The 20,050-nt window shown below is 36.7% G+C and overlaps 2 protein-coding genes across 2 annotated transcripts in view; one reads left to right on the top strand and one right to left on the bottom strand.

Annotated features, from left to right (window-relative positions):
• The first annotated feature begins 1,459 nt into the window (after positions 1 to 1,459).
• On the top strand, positions 1,460 to 6,795 carry LOC108722857 (uncharacterized). Its single transcript, XM_018448199.1, has 4 exons — positions 1,460 to 1,563; positions 4,828 to 5,106; positions 5,765 to 6,158; positions 6,482 to 6,795. Exons 1-4 carry the CDS (start codon positions 1,503 to 1,505, stop codon positions 6,537 to 6,539), a joined length of 792 nt encoding a protein of 263 aa, XP_018303701.1. The 5' UTR covers positions 1,460 to 1,502; the 3' UTR covers positions 6,540 to 6,795.
• Positions 6,796 to 8,576: 1,781 nt separating this feature from the next.
• LOC108722856 (serine-rich adhesin for platelets) overlaps positions 8,577 to 20,050 on the bottom strand; it is a 70,786-nt gene continuing 59,312 nt past the window's right edge. The window contains 6 exon segments of the mRNA XM_018448198.1: positions 8,577 to 9,670; positions 9,673 to 13,537; positions 14,263 to 14,956; positions 17,159 to 17,315; positions 18,983 to 19,106; positions 19,235 to 19,296. Of these exon segments, the coding sequence (XP_018303700.1) occupies positions 9,327 to 9,670; positions 9,673 to 13,537; positions 14,263 to 14,956; positions 17,159 to 17,315; positions 18,983 to 19,106; positions 19,235 to 19,296 (5,246 nt within the window). The 3' untranslated portion in view covers positions 8,577 to 9,326.

Here is a 20,050-nt window from a genome sequence, read left to right as displayed (position 1 = left end):
TAAAATTAGAACAAATTATGATTGTAATATTTTAAAATTATAATTATAAACTGTACAAAATAGACGTAACGCTGAAATCATTCCACAATCAAACATCAGTCTTTACTCTTTATTGATTAATTGATTTTACTAAAAAATCATTCGTATCTCTCAATTTCCTGACTCATCGAATCTAATGCATATCACATGTTGCAACATGTGGAATTATCGCACAATGACACGCAAAGTATTCGGGGAATTACTAATAGTATTTTGACGTGATGTAACCAAACGTTGTCTGCGCGTGCCACATGAGGTAAAAGACCACTAGGCATCTACCTTCTACATTTGAGGTGACTTGTTCTCGTCGATACGAGGAAAATGTCAAGGCTCCATTCTTGGAGCGAGATTATGGTCGTCTTCTGAGGTACGCAAACATTCGTATTTTTTTGTCTCTTTTTATAGCTTCAAGCAGGAAATAAAAGAGAAATTAAGAGAACGTTTAAAATTTCATTATGTTCTTTCACAAGAAAAATATGATTTTTGATTTTTTAGAAATAAAAATGTACAAAGAAAAGTAAGACGCATACTAAAAATATATTTTTGATAATTATATAATTAATAATAATAATAAACCAATCCTCAATTATATTATGAATTAGAATTCGATTTTGCTAACTTTTTGCGTAAAAATATAATTTGGATCACAACAAAAAGTGTCATATTACGAATTATGTATTCATGTTGTGATCTCATTGATGTATAATAGCATACTCACAATAATTCTTTATGTAAATTGCACCAATCTGTGCAATTATTGCTGAATGAAATTATTGTTTATGAATTATGCAAAAAAGCGCAGTATGCGCATGAACTAAATGCGACGCGCGTTGCTCTTTATTGGATATAAGAGACTCAACTTCTCGGCGATTGCCATACTCGTTTCGAGGAGACGGACTGGTTGCAGATGACATTTATCTCTCGTTACTCTGACATTCAAATCCAAGCTGGCGCATCTCTAATTCCAAGATATTGTGAACGGATACAATATCGCTTATTAAAGTTCTACACAGAAAAATGACAGTATTTAGAAAACAATTTTTATATGTCTACATCGATCTTTTCCTAAGAAATAAATTATAATTTACAATATATATTTATTATCAGAATTCAATTTTGACTCAAATCATAGGTATGGTGCGATTAATTTTGAACGATCATGCAATGACGAGTTGCATCGTTTTCTAATTCGGTGTTATATGCTAAGTTGAGACAAACGACGCAGGATGAATGAATCGCTCGAAACGAAGCGATGTGTTGGCTTTTCGGCTATGACGGTCACGATCTTTTTACTTTGAGAAGAAAACGCGACGGGACGATTTCCACCGGCGAATGAAGACGCAGTTATCTTCTCCCGCTCTCATCCTCGCGCGAAGATGATAAAAGCATGCCGGGCGGCGGCAACGCGTCGTAGTCTTCCTTTCGGGATCGGGCCAGAAGGAACGTGGATTTCAACGACGACGATGGCCTCGAGACCAATCGTCCATCTGCTAATCGCCTGCGGAATTCTCGCCGCGACAATGTGTGAGTAAGAGTTTACCCTGCGGTGCTCTTTCGCATGTTCGAGAAAGTGAAATAATCATCCGTTCGCCAATCGCAAAGAACGGACAAGGATTATCACTATTGCCGTGCCACTTTGATTCTAGAGAAACAGTGATGTGATTTTTCTGACGGCACAAGTGTGACATTTTGTCTCAGATATATAGTATTCTCTGTGTGTACGATAAAAAAAGTCCTCTCTCGATGTAAATCTTCTTTTATGTGCGACACGAATTTTTGGATAACACTAATTCTTGTGTCTTTCCTTCTTCTTGTTAACAAATGACCAAATCGTTTAACAAATATTTGACTGTGATATTATTTCAAGCGATTTAATTTGGACAAATGATGGCAGAAGAAAGTCAAAATAATTATAAATTGAAGGAGACACGTTAAATTTTAGTATTAAATTATAATTAATATGCAAACTTGTTTCTAATATTCTAACTTTTAATAATTGGTTTACTTATTTATTGATTAAATTTCTGGTACATAGTTTAACGGAAATTGAATTGCTTGTACGAGAGATGTGTACATATTTCCAAGCTATATTATGTAACATTATATAATGTTACGCAAGTAAAAGTAATTACGATACGTAATTCAAAGAGTTAACAAGGTTGGCTAAACTCCAAGACGCTTAGGAAATTTGTGTACATTCAATTTTATAAATGCAACGCGGCCTGAATAGCAGTTTACTGTCATATATTATTATACGTATGCTCAGTCACGAGCGCATAGGTAATTTGTATGCGATACGCTGATACACTGTCAGAGAAATGAATTTTAAGCTCAAAACTTAGATAGCGTGAATATTAATCCTCCGTTGTGTCGTTAGATTTATAACGGCCATTACATTAATAAGATCTTGATGCGATCATGTTATAAGTTTAAAAAATGAATATTTTTGTCCTTTCGTTTTTATTGTGAGAATAGCTCGATTAATGCATAATGTGCATTTCAGTGTTCTTTCTTAACCAGAGAAACTCTTTCGACCTTCGGACAAGAAGGACTCGATAGGTGGGATTAATGCTCGTCCTCGTCGGCCTAACGACAGATAATCGAGTTTGTAATCAGCAAAACTTTCTCTCTCGTTGTTTGCACTTATTACCTTGCGCAATTTCTGCCCCGCGGAAATGTCTCGGGAAACATCTCTGGGAATAGTCGTCCATTTTCGTGCGCAGAAGCATTGTTACATAGAAAGAACGAGTTTGCTGAAGAATCTAAAAATTCAGTTAAATTCAGATCTAAAAATAATTTTGTTGGACCATTAAAATAATTGAAATCATAAACAATCCTGCAGAAGTTTTTACATTCTAATAATTAAAGCATCCTACATGATTATTTTGATGGTCCAATAAAATTATTTTTAAATCTATGCTTACTGAGAAAAATGTTTTATATGATTGAATTTGGTTAGAATAAAAATTTTTATTAGAACAACAAAATTTTTTAATTAAAAAGTAAGAAAGTTTTAAGTCACCATATCATACACAACATTTATCTCATTATAAATTTTTGGATACTTCGATCATCCTATCCACGTATCATTGCTCAGCTTTTCGTAACGTCCTGAAATTTAATTATTAATATTGAATCGGCTTTTTTGGGCCTCAACTAAATATATTTTATCTCATTAATGTAGAAAAAGGATGCAACATCGAGAAAAACTCTTCGTACGATTCATGTCTACTCAGTTCTACAACTCACGGTTAACTCTTTCCGATTCAAGAATTGAAAAGAGATGAGAAATAAGTTGAACTTCGATTAACTGTGAGTTGTGAAACTGAGCTTTAGAACTAGAAAAAGATACAAAATAAGTTAAACCAAAATTAAAATTAATACATTCATAGAAATGGATATTAGTCTTGTTTGTAGCGCGATTACTTATTCTTTGGAAATCCTTGTTGAGATTTCATTTTATCTATTGAAAAACGTCCTCGAACCGATCAGGTCCAATTTGATATTGTCTGGAAATGGCGGTTACAAACGCGTTGCGCAAGTGATGCGCATGTAACATTAATATGTGCAACATCTTCGTAGAGGTCGAACATCGGCAACCGTCGAACTTTCGCCGCGCGATAATCACATACACTGCATTAATGTTACTCATTAATACTCTCTCGACGGACTCGTTTGACGAGTTTTATGCGCAATATTAAACTAAATCGGTATCTCAGAATCGTTTATTCCGCGAATTTGGTAGCCAGATTTATAAAAGAGGGAACGCTTCTCTTCAAATCGTTAATCAAGCTCGGTACATGCAAACGCAATTTAGGATATAATAAATAAAGGAAATAATGGTCAATAATACAAATCAGTTAAGGAGGATAAGAAGTTAAAACAATACACATTTATTATCATGTCATAAATAATAATAAATTAATTATATATCTAATAATATAATTTTTATATTATTTGCGCAAGTGATGCGCATGTAACATTAATATGTGCAACATCTTCGTAGAGGTCGAACATCGGCAACCGTCGAACTTTCGCCGCGCGATAATCACATACACTGCATTAATGTTACTCATTAATACTCTCTCGACGGACTCGTTTGACGAGTTTTATGCGCAATATTAAACTAAATCGGTATCTCAGAATCGTTTATTCCGCGAATTTGGTAGCCAGATTTATAAAAGAGGGAACGCTTCTCTTCAAATCGTTAATCAAGCTCGGTACATGCAAACGCAATTTAGGATATAATAAATAAAGGAAATAATGGTCAATAATACAAATCAGTTAAGGAGGATAAGAAGTTAAAACAATACACATTTATTATCATGTCATAAATAATAATAAATTAATTATATATCTAATAATATAACGTTTATATTATATTAATAATGATATATTAATATAATATGAATGTTTCAACTACACTAAGTCTTCCTCAGCATGAAAATTTAAAAAGATAGTGACATTAGAATAAAATCATAAATTAAATTGGAATATAAGTTAAAACTAATGTGGTATAACATTTTTCTATAACTCTGATTTTTTTTACCTACAATCATTTGATAAAATATCTTTATTATTATTTTTATAAAAATAACTAACAAACTAAATTATTTTATTACAGTTTAACTCATTGTTATTATAGTTTAATTTATATTTATTACAGTTTAATTTAAACTTGAGCGAGACCGTGAATATTTAATGGATGCGAATGTCTATATAAGCGATTTAAAAAATGCATTCTGTATTTGAAGTGAAAATTTTTTTAAACGATTATTGCTATTTCAGCACTCAATCAAAACAGCAGATTCTCGAATCAGCTGTTCGACAATCAACTTAATCGCGGTCTGCAACAATTCTCACCGAAACGTGGCCAATCCACGTCGTGTCCGGAGAAGAACGGTCGTTTTCCGGTACAGAATCAGTGCGATGCTTACATCGAGTGCATCGATGGGATCGCTGAGGAAAAGTTATGTCCTGAAGGTTTATTCTTCAATCCTGAAGCTCGCTTCAATTATCCCTGCGGATATCCGATCGACATAGACTGCACGGGCAGGCCGAATTTGCGTAAGTTCCTTGTAATATTTTGTTTTTACAAATTTTTATCACAAATATTCTAACATAAAATTTTAACGAAAGACATGAAATAGTTAGATCTCACGTTTTATTTATCTAAAATCATTGGAGATCCAACGAAAAAAATTTCTGGCGAATTAAGCTGATCGCACACGGAAAAAAAGATTTGTTAAAATAACTAAAAATTTCACTAATTCAGCAAATATAATACAAGCATAATATGGGACAGTCAGTTTTCTATGATAAAAGTAGCAAAGCTGTACAGCTGAATAAAATTAGTGATTATAAGCAATTACATATATATTTATTATAACAACGTAGTAAAAACTTTTTACGAAAATCAAATCAATATATAGGTCAAAATATTTAACTAAACATGCTAGCTAAAATCGCACATACTTTTGCTGCTGTATTGGAGAAAATAATTGTTATATTGGCAATTTTCGTTGTAGCAAAGAATTAGCTGAATCGGCATACTGATAATTGCTTAAGTTTGATTTCTTCTTTGAACCATCACAAATTTTCTTAGTTATAATGTGATTGAATTCGTGTAGCAAGCTATTATAACTTTGCTGAATTATCTAATTAATTTTTTTCCGTGCATCAAGACGTGATTGAATGATGAAATAATTCATGAAATTTTCTTCAGAGCCGGCAAATCCATCCAACGATTGTCCTCATCAATATGGCTACTTCAAGATCGGTGATCATCAACACTGCGGACAGTTTATGAACTGCGTGGATGGCAGAGGTTACGTGTTTGACTGTCCGGAGGGTTTGGCCTTCAATCCACAGAGTTATCGATGCGATTGGCCAGATCAAGTCCCGGACTGTGATGCCGAGACTTTCCTTGGCTTCCGTTGTCCGGAGGTGAGGAACGATTTCTTCTTGGACGCCGAAATTAAATTTTATCGTAGCCCTGCTGACTGCCATCATTATTATATTTGCGTAAACGGCCGTCCGAGACTGCAAAATTGTGGCATTGGAAATGCTTTCAACGAGCTCATCGACACTTGCGACGCTGCGGAAAATGTCACCGGCTGGTAAGTAATATTTAAAAACGTCTTTACTATAGAATACACTTTATCTTTACTCATATTTATTATGTAAATAATAGATATTTATAAACTTATTTATTTTTATTTATAACTTATTTATTTATGCTTTAATAAGTATTTAAAAAATACTAAAATAAAAATTTATGAAAAATGTAAAGTACCTACTTTTTAATTACAGAATGAGCCAATTTATTGTCACATGCACTCTAAAATTCTTATTCTTTTTTGATGTCATCGCTTATTATAAATAGAGAATATATATATATATATTTAATTTAATATTATAATACTTAATACTTTTTTCACAGCGAACACGAATCAATAGCAAGAACCACTCCATCTTACCAACGGGCTAGGCTGTTTTAAATTCTGATAGAATTGAAGAATGGAAATAAAAATTAACGGCATAGTAATTGCGAAAGAACAGAGATCAAGAATTTCAAATATTTCGAGATATGTAATATGATTTATTTTCGACATAATAAAATACCACGCAAATAATAATCCGTATAAGAATGATTTAAAACTGTTATGTTGATTAATGAGAATAAAATAAAAATCCAATTGCCATGCCGTGCGCTGATGCCATAAATAATGTATATACTATCGCTTTAAGAATATATATTTAATATAGAATTGTGTAGAAAACTTTTAATAAATAAAAATGTAAAAATAAATACCCATTTCCTAATGAACACCCTATGCGGTTGTTTTCTTTACAATTAAAGTTCAAGATTACAAACTGATATAGTTTTATGGCATTGAACTCTGCAATTGACAATTTACTCTAGTAAACTTTATTCAATAATATGACTTTATTAAGTGTTTTCTTAATAATGAATTTCTGTTTTGAGATTTATTTGCTACATATAGCACATCAGTGTTGTAATAAACACTTAATGACTGCAGGTAAATTTATGCTCCAATATTACTGCTTAATTTCATCAAATGATATCGTTTCAAAATATGTTAGTAACTGAAGGTAGTATCATCAGGTTAATATGTTTCTCTCAGGGTTGTGCTGTACATTTCAAGATTATGTTATTTTTACGTATTATTTATATTAAAATTTACACAAATTTTTTTCATATAAATAATACAAACAGTGTAAAATATGTAAATTATTATTAATTAAACAATACAATACAAACAAAAGTAATTAAGTTTTATGATTGTTAATATATCTCTGACCTTAATATCAATAAAGCAAGATAGACTTAATATTGATATAAGCAAGATAAAAGCTTTAGTACAGTTTAATGCAACGACAAAGAACAATGCTGATGCAGTTGATGGCAGACTGCCGTCATTTTCTGCTCGAATCTGCTGACAGTCTGTTAGAAGACAGCAGACATTTTGCTATCTGGGTTAGTGTTAAATTTAATGTACACGTAAAGATAAGGATCGATAAGCACCAGGTATTTTTAAAAGATAGAATAAATTCACTTGTGCGTATAGAATATACAATTATTATTGACATGGTACAGTTACTTAAAAAATATATATAGATACAAATTTGGATGTGCGTGTGTGTGTACGTCGTTGAAACGTATAGGTGCAACGTAAATACACACGCGGTAATTATTAACGAGTTACACGCACATCTGGCGACACGTACGAATTTTCTAGATTCTATCTAAATTAAATCGCTAGAAAGATGTTCCGGAGTAAGTTCGCAAAAATATATATCTACACTCTATCTACGGCTGACTCAAAGGCGCACTCGTTTCCGCTCGTAATTAAAGCGCGCTAATTAGTAGGAAATTAAGAGAATTTACGAAAGTAACGCGAATCATACGACCGGCATTACGTTACGGGTGTGCCGCTGTCGCACCTGATAGCAGAATGCGTATAATTAAATATACGAAACGAATTATGCAAACTGTAAGCCGCGATCTCTCTTCCCTCGGCTTTCTCACATCGTTATTGTAACACATCCATTAAATCGACTATATGTTTTGCATGTTACTTCGAGATATCTACATTTTATCGAGCTACCTTCGTATCTAGATATTTGAGCAATGACGTTTCATCTAATTGCACTTTTTGATATCATAACGAATTAATTCGAGTATTAAACAATTCGATTATCTATGCATGCGACATTCAGTTCGATATATTCCAATATATACATGACAATTAAAATTATTTAAATCTGTAAATGATAGTTTCGAAAAATGTTTTATCAAAAACATTTTATACGAAATTCTAGGAAGATTCTTCTATTGAAAATATTTTTAGGTGTACTGCACTGACGTGAGTGCAATGCATAGTCGCAAATATTTTATTAAAGTCTATATTCGACTTCATCTCGATAAAATTATTAATTCGACTCCAATATATACATGACAATTAAAATTATTTAAATTTGTAAAAAAATATAGTTTCGAAAAATGTGTGCTTTATCAAAAATATTTTACAAATTCTATGAAGATTCTTCTATTGAAAATATTTTTAGATATACTGTGAATACAATGCATGGTCGCAAATATTTTATCAAAAATATATTCGACTTTATCTCGATAAAATTATTTATATGACCAAAAAGACGGCTGCTAATTCATTATCGCGCTACGTACGAGCAAGATGCTAAGAACACTGATAAACCGTAGGGCGTAGTTTCTTCGGCAATATTCGGCAACGTTCAGAAATTCGCGTTTCGCGCATCTGAATCATTCGCTCGACGAATGATTGCGACATAAATCGCTTCACAGTCGCGCGACTATCTTCGCTTAATGTCTCTCGCGCTAACACGTCCCGAGGACACAACTTAGGAACCGACTTCTTTGCTTTCTTACTTAACGCTAACGATAAGTGCGACTTCTTTTTTCATACGAGACCACGCCAATAATGTTTCCTCGCTTCCCTCTCTGATCCAATCGATGATTGCGAGTCGATCGGAACGCATTAACTTTAATAAGTGTGAATCCAGCGCGAAGCGCTATGGCAATGGGCTTAGGAGAAGGAGGGAGCCCTCTTCTTCGGATATTCTTACGTATTGCGTGTTAAAAAAAAAAGAAAGAAAAAAAATATAAATACACTAAAGAGTTCTAAAGGATTCACGAATTACCAAAATCAACGGAATCGAGGAAACACGAGATTCGAAGAAAACGAAACGATGGAACGTTCCTTTTTTCCTCCCTATGAACGCTCTCACCAGGAGCGATTTCGGCACATCCGGTTACGCATTTCGTGACGGCAACTCTGCGTCACTTCGTCAAACGCTGTGCCTTCTTCGCACACGAATCGGAAATCCAGCACTTGCCGCGAGGTAAAACCGGGCGAGCAATAGTGGAACAATCGACAGTCCCTGAAGTCGCCGTAGAAGCGATACATTTCTTTCTCCAGGCAATTAAAGCTCGCGTGCTTTCGCGGTTTCACGAGTTTCCGGTTGCTTGATCTGAGGATCGCAGCTTCCATCGACGCACCGGGATCGGAATCCTCCGCCTTAGGCAAGACAGTCGTCAAGACTGAAACCGACGTGGCGCGTTCGGGAATTGCTGATAGACTTTGGAAGTGGAAGCTATCGTGGTCTCCGTTATTTCGAAGTATTTCTCAGTACTTGACGTGATCTCAGCGTATTCGGATTTTTCGGACAGCAACGTCGTCGGTGGAATAGTTGTTGAAACGAGAGTATCAATGTCCTCTGTCGTTTCCTGCGGTTTAATATCTATTTCCTTCGTTGTCCACTCGATGGAAGGCGCGAGAGTGGATATTTTAGATAGAGGGTAAGGAGTGAAAGTTTCGATTTTCGTGGTCGTCGTTCCCGGATCAGTGGTTTTTGAAGAGTTGGCCGAAGTATTTTGCTCGGACGGATTCGGAAATTGATCTTCCTTATTCGTTTGATCGTTGTTTACAGGAGAATCGAGAGAAATATGTTCGTTCACTTCCAATTTGCTCTCGAGACCGTTCTCCTCGCTTCTGCTAGACTCCGTCGTCGTCGTCGCTGCCACCGTCGTTATCGTTGCCGCCGTTGTTGTTGCTTCTACTGTCGTCGTTGCCATCGTTGTCGTTGTTGCTGCTGTCGTCATCGCTGTTGCCATTGTTGCTGCCGTCGTCGATGCTGCCGTCGTTACTGTCACAGGCTCCGTCGTCATTTCCGGATTCTCAGTATTCAACATTTCTGTAGTAGTAGTAATAGCTTCGGTGGTAGTGGTGGTAGATTTTCGTGTAGGTAAAATGAGTTTCCTGATTGTTGGTTTCGGCACCAATTCATTATAAGATTTAATTGGTTTCGCCGGCTTCGGATTAAATAGGCCCAATCTCGGTTTGATCACGACCGGATTCGGAGTCGTCGTAGGAGGAATATAAGCATAAATTCTTTTGTTTCCAGTAGGCTTTAAGATTTTCGGAGGCGTGGCATGAAGGGTGGTAGTTTTCGGTCGACGAGTGGTAATCGTCGATCGAGGAGTCGTGATCGTAGTTGTGATCGGAGTCGAGCTCGATGCCGTTGTGATTGACTCTGTTGTGATTGAGGTTGTCGTGGTCGACGCCGTTGTACTCGACGCCGTTGTGCTCGACGCCATTGTAGTCGATGTCGTTGTGCTCGATGTCGTTGTAGTTAATGCCGGTGTTGTGGTTGACGAAGTTGTGGTTAAACTTGCGATTTCCTGGAAATCCTTAATCTTCGTGACGTCGGCCATGTTATCCGTCTGCGTTTCCATCTCGATGCTATCATCACTCTTCTCTATATTCTTCGTACGATCGGGATCTTTCACTGACATATCTTTCTTCTCTTCATCGTTCTTCTCCTCACTCTTGTCCTCTTCAAATTCGTTCGATTCCGTCGCAATTTCTGTCTTGTAATTTTCTGGCTCGTAATTGTCATCTATGTAATCGTGCACGTCACTTTCATTAGATGTCGACGATTCTTCCGTTGTCTCCTCGTCCTCGTTATCGTCCGATAATGGTAATTCGTCTGTGAATTTCAGGACACCCTCAGTACTGCTCTCGCCATCTTCGATCGAACCCGCGATGTCTTCCTGAGAATCGGTGTAGTCCTCAGAATTTGTATAATCCATCATGGAACTCTCGGTACTTTCCGAGTACTCTTTGTAATCCTCTTGAATGCTGCGCGTACTCTCCGCGGACGATTCCGTTATATCTTGATACTCGTTCAATTCTTCGGAATTTACCTCTTCACTGTAATTCGCAGTTGAATTCTGCTCTTCGTCTGAAATATCAGTGCTCGATTTCTCGCTTGCATCTTCGCGATAAGTTGATTCCTCTTCCAAGTTACCTTCACGAGAAGTCGCAACTTCGTCAGAAGAAATCTTGCTAGATCGGTCCTGCGAGCTCTCTTCGAGTCCTCTTTCATTCGTATCAGTTTCATCATCACCCGGAAATTCGTACTCCTTGTAAAGATCTTCCTCTTCGGTGGAAGACTTCTCTTCAGAGACATGTGTAACTTCCGTTGATCTCGCTTCTTTTGCACTACTCGGATTTTCGGTCGTATCTTTTTCTTCAGTAGTCTGCGTATAATCCGGCAATTCAGTTTCTTGTTTTTCCTCCTCTATTTTATCAGCATGTAGTTCCGAACTCCTCGTATGCTCTTCCATAATCTGCCGACCAAACGATCGCTCTATGTCCTTACTCCTACTAGCATCGTAATTTTTACCGTCCTGCAAGCTCTTCGAATATATCGCGTCTCGGTGACCAATCGCCCTTGTATCAAGCTCTTTAAAAGTTTGTGACTCTGAGTCCCCGAAAATATTACTATCAATTTGCTCCGCAACTTTCTTCTCAAAAGCTGTAATGGATGGGGTCACGGTAGTAGTAGAAGTAGTTGTAGTAGTAGAAGTAGAAGTAACAGTAGTAGTATCAATAACAGTAGTAGCAGTAGTTGTTCTTTCCTTTTGCTGAATTGTCTCTGTTGGTTCAATGTTTTCCACTCTTTGCTGCCTTATCCTCGAAGATATACGTCTTTTCGACGATCTCGGTCGAGAACTTTTTCTTCTCGGACCAGAGTTTCGTTCTCCATCATCTTTGACACCATTTCGTTTGATTGTTTCATGCGGAACTGCCAGTTGTCTTCTCTCGCCGGCGACGGAGTTCGATCGTTTCTCCGGATCATCTTTTGTTAAGGATCCTGCGATTTGTCCTCTGTGCGCAACTTTCCCGTTAGTCTTCGATGCGTCGTGCGTATTAGATTTCGTTTCTTCCTTGATGATAATTTCGATAGGTGCGTCAGTCTTGACGGACGTGTCTTTCACTTTAGAGTTATTGTCGGAATCGAGTATTATTAAGTCTATAACGTCTCCTTGAGATTCATTCTTCTGAGGATGAGTAGTCGTAGATTCGATGTAAATTTCAAGTTCCGACGTATCTTTAATGTGTTTTTTCTCATCAAGCGATTTTTCAGCTTTAACTTTAATATTTGTAGACGAATTTTCATGACTCGTTTCCTCATCTTCTTCTTCCTCATCCGTATTTTTATTTACATTAAAGTGTTTAGAGGCTTCTGTCTTCAAGTCTTCTAGATCGTCTACTTTTTTTATCGCATTGTCTTTCACCTGCTTTACAGATATTGTATCAAAAGTCTTACTGTCTATCCCAACACGTTCGGTATTATTTTTATTTTCTTTAGCATCATTGTGAGAGGAATCTTCGTTCACATTGTCGCTAAATAAGATGTCCTTAAATTTTATCAGACTTTCTTTAAGAGCTCGAAAATCTTCGAGGTTGATCTGGACATGCGTACTTTCTTTATTTATCGCATTATCTTCATTCTTACGCGGTTCACTTTTCCGTACCACCTTGAAATCCTGACGACTGTCCACTCCGTAAACAAAGTGATGGGGTTGCTCAAGCGATCGTTTCGCGCGCGAAAATCTTATTTTCTCCATCGCGTTCTGGCGATTGTTGCGAATTTTCGGAACGTCGCGATAAAAGGGATCGAAGGATTCATCACCCTCCTTGTAATCGTCATAGCTAGCCGGTATAGTCGGCAACGGCAACGTCACCAATTGCGTAGTGTTCAAGGGTCTACCAGATTCGTCGCTCACACTCGCCTTCGCCGTGACAATCACTCGGGACTGCGAAGGCAGCAGAGGCGACGGGTTCTGCACGATTCTCTGGATATCTGGTGGTGGCAGATTTATAGTGATCTGATGAGGTTTGAGCTGTGGCACGTGAATGTGTTGGGTAACTTGGTGAGTGACTGACTGCAATGACTGCGGGGATTTCGGAGAAGGTCTCGGCGTCGGATAAAACGATCTCATAGTTGTTTCGATGGTGGCCGAAGTTGGCAAAAAGTTGCCGGATATTCTCTGTTGCTGATGCTGCGATGTTTGACTTGTTTTCGTCTGTACTGTTCGGGACGATTCTTGCTGGCTTGGCACCGGAGATATTGTCAGCTTAGAAATCTAATGTTAGAAATAAAGAAACGTAAGTGAGGTTTGAATAACATTTTTCATCAAGTCAGCTCCGCTAAACCGGAGACTGAAATGATTTTTAGCGCTTGCGACTGCTGTACTAATTTTATTAAATAGTAGTAAAGTATCAAACTTTATATTAATTCGTGTTAGTTCGTCTGTCTCTCCGTGTCCGTTCGTCCAATTTTCCGTCTGCAAAATTTCTCAAAAACGACATAGCTTTTTCAAATTCTGTTTTCAATAATAGATATCAAAGGACCTTAACTCTATCGAGATAAAATTAGTGTCAAATCAATTAACCATAAGATAAGATCAAAGCCAATAAAATTTTCAATAATTAGACATTGGATTCTTGTACAATTTCATATTTTTTTAAAAAGCAAATTGGAAAGTAACATAAAAATATTAATTTGTTTCATTAAAAAAGCATTCTAAAAATGCATATTTATTAGTGCATATTTGCATATTTATGCAAATTTGCATATTTTGTGCACGTCTGCAAAAAATATCTGCATAAAAATCCGATATCTATCAATAATACAACAAACCAAAAGGAATTTAAAATGTTAAGAGATTGTAATGCATTATATTTCGACATTTTTAACGAAGTTCTTCCAATAGTTACAGGTTTTTCGCTGTACTACTTTATTATATTCGTTACAAATGGTATTATTATAGAATTTTACGTGCTTAAATATAAAATTCAAGTTGCATACCTTGCCCTTGTTCACCGATTGTATCGCTTCCAACACCCTTATATCTTGTTCCTGATCGCTATCGTCACGATAGTCAGTAGTTTCGCGTGGATTGTTGCTATGGACGGAGAAATGTTCAGTAGTGCTCGCGATCCCGTGATTGTGAAAGATGGGGTTGATCAAAGCCGCCGGGCTGTTTGCATTGTTGAGCAGCGTTTGTATCGTGGAGGACGTCGCGAACAACGGCGTCACGGTAGACGGTTCGCTGTGAATGATTTGCGGTGGCGGACCCACCGTCGAGCTGTACCTGATCTGATGGATCTGCGGCGGAGGTGGCGGGGGTGGCGCCGGCGGTACGGTCGTCGAGCTTACGGCACCCTGATTACTGAACAATTGATAGGACGTGGCCTGATTGCTGGCACGCTCGCCGCCATTATGGAAAATGTATTGGTGATGATAACCGCCGTTCTTGTCATCATACAGCGACTTGGACTGGCTCGTGTGAACCTGTGGGAACGGCGGCTGCGGCTGATAATGCTGCGGATAACCGGCTGGATGCTGGAAGGAACCACTGGCGGCCGTGGTGGATGGTTTGCTAGGCCGGGAGGTGGTCGTACTAGTTGTGCTGGTCGTGCTAGGTCGCGCCGAGGTAGTTCGCAACTGATGATCCTCCACCGGGTCAATCGTCAGATCGTCCTCGTCATCACCGTTTAAGCTGCAAGCAATGGAAGAAACAGATATGCGATATTAAAAGCGATATATAGGATGTTCAGTAAAGACCGCAACAACCCATACAACACAAATCTCCAAGAGATGTCCTTACAAACTTCTAAAAGATATCGTATGATATGTCCTAAGGACATATCCAAGATATGTCCTAAGGATGTTCTCAGGATGTCCCTCGGATAAAGTGCGCTGTGTGGGAACGCTTAAGGATAGATAACGCTTAATGGAGATTATTTTAAAATGAAAATCCAAAATATAGAGGCTACAATAGTTTTTGAATTATAAGCATTTAAAGTTGGCGAATCATATCATCTAAAGTTTGTGCGCTCAGGTGTAATTGGTATTTTCCGTTGTACCTAAACACGCGAACTTTAGACAGTATAATAATTTAAAACCTATTATAGCCTCAACATTTTGGTATTACGATTTTTATCTTAAAATAAAGACTCTGAGGAATCTATCCTAAGTGTTATTACGGTTCTTACCGAACACCCTGTATATCAATCGCAACAAGTTGGACATTATCTCGCGGATATGTGATTCCTCTCGGTAGCGCTTTTACACGAAACGAGATATTATACTAGATATTACGTTACAATCCGTTACATAGAATATGTATCACTGGCCTGGTGATTTATAGGTTGCGATCTCGATGTCTGTCCAGATACGACGAGCAAATATCTTTATCTGTTAACCGTGGTCGTACATTGAGTCGCGTTATAAATTCTTAGGAATAAAATCGTCGTTAGCGGATGTTCGAGTGTCACGTTGGTGCATTCCCGAGCGTCAGCAGCTCGCGAGATAACCGCTTCGAGGTAACGACCGTTAATTGTGGGATGAGGCTGACAGATGATAATAACGTATAAGGTGCAAGACGGGCGGGAAGAGGTCAAGATATTGGTTCCCAAGAGTAAAATGAGCGGCGCGGGAACGAGATTTACTGTCGACCGAAAATAGAAGTTGTCTTGAGAGAAGATGACTCCTCGTCGAACAGCGTATAAATTTCGCTCGTCGTGACAATTAATCGTTATAATTTTTATCTGCATATATCCCGCGGCCATAGGGAGAGGACGCCAGCATTCCTGGGATACCGAGCGGTGGAAAGCCGTTGAAATATTTATGGGTATACGTATATATACGTATGTACGTGCCTTTTACGGTGACTTTGAGACGCTGAGACCTCAAAGTGTGCAAAAATACGTACGCATCGCGAGCCATAAAGCGTACGAGTCTGGAAATGCGAGCCTGAGATACCGAACTGCACCGCGTTGTTTTGTTTTCGCTACGCGAACATTACGCGATCATATTTCTGGGAGCGTTGCATTGGACATTGCGCAAACGAAACGAAGCGGGAAAAATGTAGCAATCCGCGAAATGCCAGTAAAAATTTCTGAAATGCAATAACTCGATATTACCTCGTGTACGGTGTGTCCCGCGACGATAAATGATACTGTTGTCTTTCCCATTTTGGATAAAAATCTGAATTTTTCAAAAATCTAATTTCAATTTAACGATCAAGGTCTTAAAAAATATAAGAAAAGAATTTTTCAATTTTAAATAATTTGATTCATATGAAAGTTATTTACCTTAAATGACAAACTTTAGTTAAAGATTAAGTTTAAGATATTAGTCGTTAATTTGATATTAGATTTTTTTAAAATTTGGATTTTTATTCAAATTGAGAGACAACACAGTATATAATTTCGTTATTCTTTACATTCAACAGATATCCACTTTCAATAATTTTTATCAATATCATCATTATTTATATATTCACATAAAATTTTATATAAACGAAAGATAAATTACAACGAACAGAAAAAGTACGTTGGATGTGTCTTCGGTGCTTACGAAACGTAAAGTGAACGTCCGAGTCTGCTAGGAATTGCGGTCGTATTTGACACCTTGTATATGACTGGCGAAGCAATCAGAGTGTGCAACAACTTCTTTCATTCGATAGTCAGTTTCTGCTCGCAGCAATTTGCATCAATGTGAAACCAGAAAATAGATTAGCGACCGACTTGCCGTGTCATTAATGAATTTTCAGAAAGTCAGAATTATTATTAACCTTTTGACAACCTATTTCCTTTCGTCTGTGTAAATCACTACCTTCTACAGAATGTAAAAAGAAAACTGGATTTTATAAACACGTTATTAAACATAGCAAGATAAGGCGTGTTCTTAGAATTACCTGAGTGTCACAGCGTTATTGCCATACAGCTCCAGATTCAGATTGTAGAACCGCTCGCTCTTGCTGCAGTCGACCTCATCAACCCTCTCACAGACTCTAGTCTCCTGGTCGAAGACGGTCCCGTTCAGACAGAGGAATTTTATGTCCATAATCTCGTCTGAAACCAAGTCTCACGGTGAAGAAGAGGGTCATTATTCGGGGATGCTCTGGACTCACGGGGCGTGCTCGTCGTGACTTTAATACAAACCTGACTTTGAGTTTGCGATGCGGATTCGCTTAACTATCAATTGTTTTCCGATATTAACGTTACTTAACTTAATTAAGAATAGTCATTACGTACTCAGAGAAAGAGACATAATGATAATAATTGTGTAAGTAATATCTATACAAATTTTATATGTTGAATTAATGTGCAATAGTTGAATAAACTATTTTATAGTTATTGTAATTAAAACTAAATAATTACGAAAACTTATTAATTCTTGTAATCATTAAACCTTAATTGTAATAACTATATGTATAGTTTATTTAATTATATGCATTAATTCTACAAGTAAAACTTGTATAATTATCAGCTATAAGGTTGTTATCACTGTAAGAAATGTTTCTTTTTTTCTCTGAGTGCGTCACCTCGTAAATTACATATTTTATTTATATGCTATATCATATTAAATAATTAAACTTAACAGGTTAATTCTTTAAAAGGAAAGCGACTTTATTGTGTGATTTTTTTAAATTTTTTGAAATTTTTCGCATTCGATTCTTTGAGTGCAATTTTTCACGTTGATCACTAGTGTCTCCGCCAAGAGAACGCAATGATTTATCTTCAAGGAGACGCTTCTCGCATATTTCGGAGACGTTCTCGCATTCTTATAAATTCCCGGAGAAACCTACTACAAGCGTCGCGTCCACCTAAAACTGATCCAGTCCATAAAGTCGATTTTGCACAAGCGATTATGCAAATCGTTTTATATGTCAAGTGTTCACGTGGCGCGACGAAGGAACTGACTGTTTGGATCCGGGGCGGAGAGCCAGTGATTTATCAAAGACAGATCCGGATTGGAGCTAGAATTAGTAGCGGTAATTAATAGCGGCGCGAGCCTATTTAGGATCGGCACGTATCGACAGTAAGTAGATCGTTTCGAAAGCAGCTCGAACGAAGGCTGCTCATCGAAGTTTTGTAATCGATCACGGGAGATCTCTCACGGCGAGAATGTCACGGTCGTCGAAGAACGTTTACTGACCTAAGCCGAGAGTCTGGCTTTGACTCGTCATGAGGAGTCTGTATCCCCATTATGTGAATTTGATTCTGAGAATTCAACTAGTGATTTATTACTCAATTGGAATTTTTGCTCGTGATTTTTTTTGAAGAAACAACGCCAGCAAAATAAAGCAATAAATGTTCCTTCTACTATTGGTTTATTCAAAGTGGATCTTGATTAGCTTGTAATTTAATTAATGTCGTATTAATATTACATTAGACAGCATGATTTTTAGTGCGATCAAATTTACTTTCTTTTCATAATGTAACTGATTTCGTGTCGTATCAATTATAATGTTTTATACATTAATTTATACATTATTCAGATTACTTAGATTTTTTAATTAAAAATATTAGATACATGCTAAATAAAATCTATTGAAATGAGTGATATAATTTATTTAAAGTTTAAATTCGTGTCTCATAAGTTTATTTAATGAATCTCGCAAAAAGAATTAAGTCTCGAAATCTTCTTGAAATTTTTTCTTGTAAGTTAAAATATGAATGATTTAAATCATGATTGTACAATATTTGGGAATCCCGCTTTTATAATGCAGAGCTACCTTTCTGGCCGATGGTGCAGACATGAAACATTTGACAGCCCGCCTCGACGTCCGCGTAGTATCCGCCGATCACTTTTCCTTGACATGAGAAATTCGTCTCTGGCAGGTTGTCGAAGTCCAAATACTTGAAAATCAGAAATCGGCGCTTCAGCGGAAAAAAAATTTAGCTGCTATTCGCGGTGGTGTTTGTGTTTAAACTAAAAGCATTAATTTTTTCTTCAGATTTATTCAATCAATTTTTCGAACACTTACGCCAGGTTCCCCCGCGCTGCATAACAAACGGCCATGACGAAAGTCGAGAATCGACACGAAAACTGAAAAAGAAAAGAAAGCAAACGGGAGATGAGAAAGTAGAAATTGCATTAAGGCTATGGCACACAAAAAAAGTAAGCAGTAAGCAAATCAACGATTTGCTACTTCTTACGTTATTGTTGTACATTCTTTTCTGTGATTGGTCGACTTGTTTATTCCCAAAAAAACAGATAAAAAGTCAACAAAAAATCAAAATAACTTAATTTTTTTTCTTAACGTCAATAAATAGGCAAATTTTGTAATAAAAATCATCATTTTGACTTTTATAACGTTAAAATGAAGTCATTTTAATTTTCTCTTGACTTGATCTGTTTCTTGAGTTGCTTACGTCCTTTTTTTCTTACTGCCTTTTTTCTTACTACATTTTTCTGTGTGTCATTGATTTTACATATTGAATAAATGAAACAATAAAAAAATCACGAGATTATAACTTACTCGTACATCGCTCGAGATGAATCGTTCTGTTTTTATATCTCTCAATAGACGCTCAAAGAACAAATAAAGATTCGCCAATCAATCAGCGTAACTCTTAGAAAATACATTCTTGAAACTTTCTAAAAAAAATGCAGTTACGAGTCTATTCTTAATAAGCTCATTTTTTTAGAGTTTGACTTTCACTCGCAATGTGTGAGTTCTCCCACGGTATTTTTCGAGTTGTGGGTGCATCCTATTTGATAAGATACGAGATAACAAAAGTTATCTTTTGCCGAATAGAAAGAAAAAAATATATTTTGCGGTTGCCGCCGTCTCATTCGG

Source organism: Mycetomoellerius zeteki, unplaced genomic scaffold (assembly GCF_001594055.1).
Source record: "Mycetomoellerius zeteki isolate Tzet28-1 unplaced genomic scaffold, Tzet1.0 scaffold220, whole genome shotgun sequence".
Lineage (NCBI taxonomy): Eukaryota > Metazoa > Arthropoda > Insecta > Hymenoptera > Formicidae > Mycetomoellerius > Mycetomoellerius zeteki.
Note: the sequence above shows the minus strand (reverse complement) of the source record. Positions and strands in the feature narration are given on the sequence as shown.

Coding starts and splice junctions, on each gene's coding strand:
- LOC108722857 (XM_018448199.1), top strand. CDS start 1,503: ATGGCCTCGAGACCAATCGTCCATCTGCTAATCGCCTGCGGAATTCTC. Junction 1,564..4,827: donor AATTCTCGCCGCGACAATGT/GTGAGTAAGAGT, acceptor TTGCTATTTCAG/CACTCAATCAAAACAGCAGA. Junction 5,107..5,764: donor CACGGGCAGGCCGAATTTGC/GTAAGTTCCTTG, acceptor AATTTTCTTCAG/AGCCGGCAAATCCATCCAAC.